This window comes from Henckelia pumila, chromosome 3 (assembly GCF_033568475.1).
Source record: "Henckelia pumila isolate YLH828 chromosome 3, ASM3356847v2, whole genome shotgun sequence".
NCBI lineage: Eukaryota > Viridiplantae > Streptophyta > Magnoliopsida > Lamiales > Gesneriaceae > Henckelia > Henckelia pumila.
The window spans coordinates 28,976,446-28,986,087 of record NC_133122.1 but is presented as its reverse complement, the minus strand read 5'-3'; the positions used below and the strand labels follow the sequence as shown (position 1 = coordinate 28,986,087).

Genomic DNA, 9,642 nt, shown 5'->3' with positions numbered 1-9,642 from the left:
TAATTTTGGTCCTAATTAAGAGTTTTATTGCAGGTACTTTTATGTGCAAAATCATACTTTGGAGTGCAAAAATTCGAAGGTTTTGCGCCCCAGCGCTGACCATCCAGCGCTCCAGCGCTATTTTGTGAGTTCAAAAATCGAAGGTTTGGCGCTGCAGCGCCAAATACGTAGCGCTCCAGTGCTCTCTCGGACAAGCATCGGGCGCTCCAGCGCCAATTCTCTAGCGCTCCAGCGCTATCACGAAAATTCTGAAAAATAAGAGGGGATCTCAGATTTCATTCATCAAATCTTCATAATTCCCAGCCTTGTTCGCCGCCTCCACGCAACCCTCCCCTGCAAATCGAAAAAATTCCCACCTAAAAATCTCGATTACACCATCAATCGCACATATTCATCCTTTCATAGCACTTGTTTGTATTTTAGTCATTCGGGTTCCAATATTTTCGCAGCTAGGGTTATTCGAGTTTGGGGGGATTTTAATCCATCTTCAGTCGCCGCGTTGGTTCGACTTCAAGGAAGGATCGCGAGTTTATCTTTTATAATTTCCGGAATCGTTGCTATCCAACCGAGGTATTGTGAAATTTTTTACACTGGGGATTCGAGATTCATTGGTCCTATTGTTGAATTGGGTTGGATTCATGTTTACTTGTTAATTCATCGGTGATTATCAGACATATTAGTAGATTTCGTTGGAGATTTGTGAATCATAGGGTTATTTGTGCTATCTCGGGTTGTTAGAAGTGTTATTGTTGGTTGTGCGGCGTGGCAGAATTGTGTTGATTGGTTGAGGCTTGAACGCCATTGTTGGAAGTGGTGCATTGCTGTTAATTATTGCTTGGTTGAATTGTGATTAGAATATTGCAATGGCACAGAGAAAGAAACAAAAGCAGGGGGCATCTTCGTCCGGTACTTTCGATGCTCATAGTTTTTGGGATGAAGAGGCTGCCAAGAATTATCCTCTCATGGTGAGCAAGAGCATGGTTAGAGAACGAGGTTTTGATCCTAATTCCCCTCTACCATTGTGGGATGTGCAACATGCAGCTCATGAGCGAAGATGGACGGGTTTTTCCAACCTCCCGGTGATGTCGTGGTTTCATTAGTCCGGGAATTTTATGCCAATCTCAAATGCAAGCATGAGCAGTATCATGTTCTAGTGCGGGGAAAGAGGGTGGCTTTTGATGGACATTCTATTAACACCCTCTTCCATATGCCATCTCTTGATATGGATGACTATTCGGAGTTCCAGGCCGGCGAGGTAGACTATGATGAGATTCTAGCGACCCTGTGTGAGGAAGGGGCGCAGTGGAAGATGAAAGATGAAAAGGTGGTGCATTTTTCGTCTGGGAAAATAAAGCAAGATGCGAGGTCTTGGTTTTTCTTGGTGGCTGCTCGTGTTTTGCCCACAGGTCACACTTCTGAGGTGACGAAGAAACGGGCTGTCCTGACTTACTGTATCGTCACTAGGAAGACGATAAACTTGGGAAATATCATTCAGGAATCCATTCTTGCAGCAGTTAGGGGGGCTACTACTGGAGGATTGCCGCACCCATCATTGATCACTGCGCTTTGTGCACATGCTGGAGTTACATGGGGTACAGATGAAGAGCTTTTTAAGGTCCAAGGACCTATTACTGGGACTACACGAGAGAATATACCACCCCCTCCGCGAACAGCAGCGCCTCGGGATCGCCCTGCGAGTAGCAGCCAGCCACCACCACTACCACTTACTGGAGCGTATGAGCATTTTGATGAGCGATTGACGCGAGTGGAGCAGCGGCTAGACCTTCATTGTCGTCGGACTGATATTTTCATGGATTATATGGTGGATTTCACGACGACTCTAGCCCAGCGCTTTCCTGGCTCCAGTTAGGATCCGCAGTTTCCCCCACCTCCTACTTGGCCCTCTCGGGATGAAGACATGGACGATGACCACTGATTGTCATTGTCGTCGGTATGTGTTTGTTCCTTGTTTTTATTGATATTGCACATTGAGGACAATGCACATATCTGAGTTTGGGGGGATGTTGTTTGTTGTTTTAGATGAGTTTTGTTGAGCTGCTTGAATGGATTGTTTTTGAATCTGAAGCGAAGTTGATTTGCGAGTTTGATGGATTGTTGCATGCTAAATTAGTCACTAGTTCCTGCATCTGTGTTTTTAGTTTTCTCGTTCGTATTATGTTTTTGCTTGTTTTGTTTTGTGTCAGTTTGTTTTTTGTCTGTGTTCGTTTGTGTGGTTGTTTATTTGAGAAAACAAAAACAAAAATGTGAAAAATGAGAAAAGAAAAAGAAAAATGGCCTATGATGATGAAGTTGAAAAAAAAATGAAAATGAAAATATAATCTAGTGTTGGCGACATTGGATCTTGAGTTCTCACTTTTTCTGCATTATAGCCTTGATTGTCGATACTCCTGATAAGTAGAGAAAATTGTGTGGATTTTGTGAGAAGATTAGCTGATTTGATTCTTAACTTTGGCGATACATACTCGAAACTGAGGTAGATTTTTACAAACAGAGAAATGATTTAGGAAACTTTGTTTTTGAGCCTGCAAGCCTTTGATTTGTTAGTCATTCATTTGTAGCCTTGCGAAAAAAAAATCCAAAACTGAAAGAAGGCCGAAAAGAAAAAGAAAAACCAAAAATCCAATTGGATGAAAAAGAAAAGATAGAAAAAGATGGAGAAAGTAAGGTGAGGGGAGACATTGAAACTGGATTGAAATTCGAGTCCAAAGAAAATGCAAAAAGGTGTAGAATGTATGGAGTAGAGGAGTCAGACAAATATCTGACAATGCCCTACAACTGATAAACCTAGCCTACTCAATACCGCAGAAAATTATAAATATCCAATTCCCTTTACTTGAATCCTATATGCTTACATTGACTATGGATACTTCTCTGCTATAAAAAGTGCTTGCCTAAAAGAACTACCTGATAAGTCCTGTTGATCTTTGTGAGTAACGGTTGAACTTGGTGGAGAGTGTGTTGAAACTAGAGAGCGGGGTTAATGACTCTTTGAGGCTTACTGATTGCATGATTTGACTGAAAGTTAGGTGGGTAGACAAGATTGGCTAATCACACACACACGAGAACTCTTGAGAAAATTAGCTACATGGATTAATTGCTGAACATCTGAGGCCAGCTGGGTTAATAAGTTTTACTGCTTTCTTGTGTGTTTTTAATTCCTTGTGCGTCTTAGTGTTTTGTTTGTTTTGCTCGTGACTAGCAAAATTTCAAGTTTGGGGGGATTTGATAAGTGCAATTTTTGCACATATATTTTATATGAATTAGCTTGGCTTTTGTTGTGTTTTGAGCGATATTATGCATGTCTCTTGTTGTTTGTGTTGTTTGCAGGAATTTGAGTGTTATTCATTTTAGTTGGTCAAAAGAAGTGAAAAAGAGGTGAAAAAGAGTTGAAGAACAAAGAAATAAAGCATCAAAACACAACCCAGTCCATTTAAAGAAGCATCTGTACAAACAACAAAGCCACCTGAGCCTGAAGGTAATGCTAGTACTGGAGCCGTAGTCAGTTTTTCTTTCAAAGTATGGAAACTAGCTTCACATTCCTCAGTCCACACAAAACGTCGATCTTTTTGAGTCAATATAGTCATAGGCCTAGCTATTTCGGAAAATCCCTTGATGAAACGCCTGTAATAGCCAGCCAAATCCAAAAAGCTACGAATCTCAGAGACATTGGTTGGTCGAGACCAATTAAGAACAAATTCAATTTTACTAGGATCGACAGACACCCCTTGAGCTGATATCACATGTCCTAGAAATAATACTCTGTCCAACCAAAATTCACACTTCGAAAACTTAGCATAGAATTGTGATGTTCTGAGTTTCTGAAGTACTAATATCAAATGTTCTTTATGCTCCTTCCTTGACTTAGAATAAATCAAAATGTCATCAATGAAAACGATAACAAATCGATCTATAAACTCCCGAAACACGCTATTCATTAAATCCATAAAAACCGCTGGAGCATTAGTCAGCCCAAAAGGCACAACTAAAAATTCATAATGTCCGTAACGTGTTCGAAATGCTGTCTTGGAAACATCTTCCTCTCGAACTCGAAGTTGATGATATCCGGAACGAAGATCAATTTTAGAATATACAGTTGTACCCTACAACTGATCAAACAAGTCATCAATTCGTGGCAAAGGATACTTATTCTTTACAGTAGCCTGATTCAATTGCCGATAATCGATGCACATTCTCATCGTTCCATCTTTCTTCTTCACAAACAAGACTGGAGCACCCCAAGGCGACACACTTGGTCTAATATAACCTTTTTCCAGCAAATCTTGCAATTGTGTCTTAAGTTCTTTCAATTCTGCTGGAGCTAATCGATATGGGACTCGAAAAATAGGACTTGTCCCTGGCATCAACTCAATACTAAGATCTATTTCCCTCTGAGGTGGAAAACCCGGAATCTCATCAGGAAATACATCAGGAAAATCCTTGACAACAGGAATATCTGAAACTTTCAATTTCTCCTCCTTCGTCACATCAAGAGCATAAATCATAAATCCTTCATTTTCTATCGACAATAATCTAAACATTTCCATTACCGATACTAATGGAATGCGAGATTGTGAATCAGTACCATAAAAATTCCACTTATTGCCATAATACGGTCTAAATCTCACAATTCCATGAAAACAATCAACAGTAGCTCTATAATTCATCAGTGTATCCATACCCAGAATACAATCAAAATCAGACATAGCTAGTTTGATTAGATTGGTTATCATGATCTTATCCTCAAATCTAATCATACAATTCAGAACTATCTCATTAGACATCAAGAAAACACCAGCAGGAGTAGCAACAGACACAGTATCCAACAACGGAGTAAAAGCAATCTCATGCTCATCAAAAAATGTAACAGATAAAAATTAATGAGATGCTCCTGTGTCTATCAAGATACGTGCAGGATAATCAAAAATATAACAAATACCTGCAATAACTCCCCCAGGTGCATCTTGTGCCTGATCTTGAGTCATAACATGGACTTGAGCCTGCTGTGGCCCTAGAAAACGTTGCTGACTCTAAGGAGATGAGTACCTAGGCTGCTGAGGTGGTTGTACCGGAACATAAGGCTGTGTAGGAGCAAACTGTGGTACAGGAGTATATGGCCTTAACGATGGTCTTCTAGGAAATTGGCCAAACTGTTGTGGCTGAAATGGCTGTCTTCCAGCATTTGGACATACTCGAGACGAATGTCCAGCCTGCCCACAAGTATAACAAGTTCCTGGAAATCCTGTACAATGTGCACTCAAATGATTACCACCACATCTGTCACAGTACACCCTACCAGACGATCCAACTGAACTTCCACCACGACTACCACTGGAACTGAAGGAACTGGACTGTGGCTTCTTTTTAAATGGCTTTCCCTTAGCTTTAAACCAAGGCCTTTTCACTTGCTGAGAAGATTGAATAGGCTGATATGAAGGTAAACCCATTGGTGTCTGCGAACTGCTTCCAGCTCCTTGAGAAACAGATGCTGGGATTGATTGTGGTTCACCCCTGAGTAGACTCGCTTCAATCTTCTTTGCCTTTTCTACTGCTTTCATATAAGTTGATGGAGTTCCAGTAGTCACCAAAGTATGGATCGTTCGTGTAAGCCCCTTCAAAAAATTTGAAAGCTTTGACCGATCATTCTTTGCAACGTGTGGGACATAAGGCAAAAGAGCAGAAAACTGAGAAGCATAGTCAGCAACAGATTTATTGCCTTGCACCAACAGATTAAATTCATCTTCTTTAGCAGAATAATAAGATGGTGGTGCATATTCCTGTGCAAATTGAGTACGAAAGACTTCCCATGTAATCTTTTCACCAGAATCAGAAAGTGTTTCTGTCGTCGTTTCCCACCAAATTTGCGCACGGTCTTTAAGTTGAAAAGGAACTAACTTCAGTCGAATTTCATCAGGATATTCTAGTCCATTAAACATATTGTTGAGACTTTTCAACCAACTAGCAGCTTTCTCACTTCATTCATTGCCAAAGAACTTTTGAGGATGCAATTCCTGGAATTGAGAAATTATTAATCGTATTCCTCCCATTTTCTCAGTCAATTGGGCCACTGGATCAGCATCAGCCTGAACCGCTTTTCCTTTGTCAGGATTTACCCATGGCTGTTGTTCCACCTCTAATTCCACATTCTTCGGAGGCTGAACAGCTGGTCGACCACGTCTTTCCCTGACAATATCATCAAGATTTCTAATATTCTCTGCTGCAGACTCTTCTACAACTTCCTTTCTTTTTCTACCTCTTCCTCCCGGTGCCATTCTACAAGACACAAGGATTTAAATATAGGCAGAAATATCTTAACGAACAGAAAACTATGATAGAAACTCAGAGTTCTAATACGAATTCATAAACGAAGTTCTAAAGCCAAGAACTACTGGTTCTATCAGATAAGTTCAAATAATAAACACAACAAGCAAGTCACGTAAGAACAAGTAGTCACACACATACGCAACCATTTTGTTAGTGTCTAAACTCGAGTGTCCTAAACTCTAATTCGAGCATATCCCAGTTTATGCTCTGATACCAAATGAAAGGGCCCGTGTCCTGATTTAAATATTTAATGATCAAACAACCAGGATTAATTAATGTAAACAGCGAAAACGAGTTAAAAATTTGCGTTTTGAGCCTATAAAAAATTCGGCATGACCTATTCGTAAATAGGATATCCCAAAAACCTGTACAACACAACCAGCAATATATATTTGAAAATAGAGTCACAACTCCAATTCACAAACCTATAGCCGCACTGGCCAGGACTAAACACATGCAGAGCCGGCAAGGCTCGATCACACAAATACCAATTCAAAACAAAGTCCAAAACTATCGATACTGATACACAGGGCATCACCCCGGCAAATATAAAACTCGCTAAACTGATATATACATATATCTGGGAACATGACTCCAAGCTCGACTCATTGGGTACACTAGATGACGCTCCACCAGACGCGTCAAATCCCCCTGGATAACCTGCTATGGAATCACAAACAACCACAACATAAAAAGAAAACAGGGGTCGGACCCCAGTACGAAGAACTAAAAAAATTACGACAAATATAAATGACATGAATAAAATCAAGTACAATGCAATGAAATGCAATGTAATGCGTGGCAGGTATCAATAGAATAAGGGATACCAAATGGAGTCCAAACAAAACGTATCACAATAATATCAGTGGCCACCCGTGCTAGGAACGCAGCAGACCTCGAATCATCACTGCTAATCCATACACGTAGCATCGGAGGGTGATAGGAGCGACCCGTCCAGCCTCATGCTGTCATCAGGAGTGTCATACGTAGCATCGGAGGGAGACAGGAGCTACCTGTCCGTGCCTCATGCTATCTCAGGAGTGCACTAAACAATGTCACTCGCTCCATGATGACTCCATACATCTCAAGATATCAATATCAATAGCAATCAAAGGAGTCAAGGCTCAACGTGCTATGAAAAATTGTAAATGAGTGAATGCAATCATATAATCCACATAAGCACCTAAAGCGCGTTAAAAAAATACTTAATATCATTACATGTCATTATAGGCGTCGTAATATAAACAGCTCATACGTACCTCAACCAACACTTAATTTACCACAGAATATCTCAAGTAATATTCGAATACTCCAATCCTGTGAAAAACAATTTATTTCACATCAATTCCTATTTTCGTTTACAAATCTGAATATTATTAAAACTAAATCTAAAAATCAAACTAACATTTCCAATTATCCATATTTCATATTAAATCATCCTATCAATGACCAACTATCGAATAAACGACTTTAAAAGTCGAAATACCAACATATTCAGATTCTGATTTTTCCCAGAAAATTCCTAAAAATTCTGAAATGTATATATATCAATTCTAACACATCTTAACATCTAAATAGCGATTTAAGTAACCTTAAAATTCGAAAATCCCAATAAATAAAAATCTGGAAATTCGAAATATTCCCAATTAAATTCTAAAAATTATCGAATACCTTCAATCAACTCCAATATAATACCTACAACCAATAATAAATCAAATATCAATTATCGGATGTCAATTGAATCGAAATACCCAAAATTCGAAATCCTAAATTCGAAATATACCTCAAGACTTTGAATTAAAGGTCTAAACAACCGGAACAACAGTCCTTGCTCAGGCGGCGATCGGATGGAGGCTAGGGGCGGCGAAGACGGCGGCTGGTCGGAGTCGAGTTCGAACAGATCGCGAGAAAACTTACGATATCGGTATCAAATTAAAGTTTACGTCGCGAGGATTCCAGAACTATATTTACTTTTGAAATCCGGCCAAAAACAAAGGAGATACGGGCACTTAAAGTGACGGGAAAAGTTTTGAAAAACAAAAGAAAGAAGACGATGGATGAAGATGAAGAATCTGTGAAGATGACGTTAAAGAGAGGAGAGAGATTATCCGATATATATATTTAATATATATCTTGTTTAATCGTGTGTATTCTTTTATTTTATTCGGGGTAAAAACTTGGCCCGGTTCGAGTTATTTCAACATGTGTGCTCTATAAATAAAATATGCATTTTAATATCATCTAAAAACCGATATTTATTAATACATATTTGTAACACACAAATTAATTAACATAGTAAATTCGGGTCCTTACATTTCTCCCCCTCTAAAAACAAGATTTCGTCCTCGAAATCAAACACACATCAAACGTATATACAAAAGGATTAAACATCTACCACGGATAGTACATAGGAAAATCGGAGTACATGGAATAAGTCATCACATTTTCAAACAAGTGAGACCAATCTTGACGCATTCTAGACTCCAATTCCCATGTAGCTTCTTCTCTCCCATGTCTACTCCATTCCACCATAACCAAAGGAATCGTCTTGTTCCTAAGTTGCTTTTCTTTACGATCAAGGATTTGCACTGGATACTCAACATAGCTAAGGGAACTATCCAACTCCACATCATCAGCCCTCAAGATATGAGAAGGATCTGGTTCATACTTCCGCAGCATAGATACGTGAATACATCATGCATCGCAGACAAACTCTGCGGCAAGTTCAAACAATATGCCAAAATAACAATCTTCTCAACAATCTCATACGGACCGATATAACGAGGAGCTAATTTCCCTTTACGCCCAAATCTCATAGTACCATGAAATGGTGATACTTTCAAGAAAACAAAATCGCCAACCAGAAATTCTAAAGGTCTATGCCTGTTATTGGCATAGCTGGCTTGAAGATCCTAGGTTGCTTTCATTCTTTTCCTGATCAGTTCAACTTTTTCTTTCATCTCTTGAATAAACTCTGGTCCTGACAACTGTCGTTCTCCTACTTCTTCCCAACATATCGGAGATCTACATTTTCTGCCATACAAGGCTTCAAATGGTGCGATTCCGATAGATACTTGATAACTATTATTGTAAGAGAATTCCACCAAAGCTAAAGATTCTTGCCAACCACCACTGAAATCCATCACAACAGCTCGTAATAAATATTCGAGTGTCTGAATATTTCTTTCAGATTGACCATCTGTCTGTGGATGATAGGCAGTACTCATGGCCAATTTAGAACCCAAAGCTGATTGCAAACTAGACCAAAACTTAGAAGTAAATCTGGGATCACGGTCTGAT

General features: G+C 39.5%; 1 protein-coding gene across 1 annotated transcript; it reads right to left on the bottom strand.

Moving 5' to 3' along the window:
- Positions 1-2,370: 2,370 nt before the first annotated feature.
- Positions 2,371-5,954, bottom strand: LOC140888350 (uncharacterized). Its single transcript, XM_073296029.1, has 3 exons — positions 5,088-5,954; positions 4,286-4,496; positions 2,371-2,408 (listed from the first exon to the last, which is right to left on the bottom strand). Exons 1-3 carry the CDS (start codon positions 5,952-5,954, stop codon positions 2,371-2,373), a joined length of 1,116 nt encoding a protein of 371 aa, XP_073152130.1.
- Positions 5,955-9,642: the final 3,688 nt, after the last annotated feature.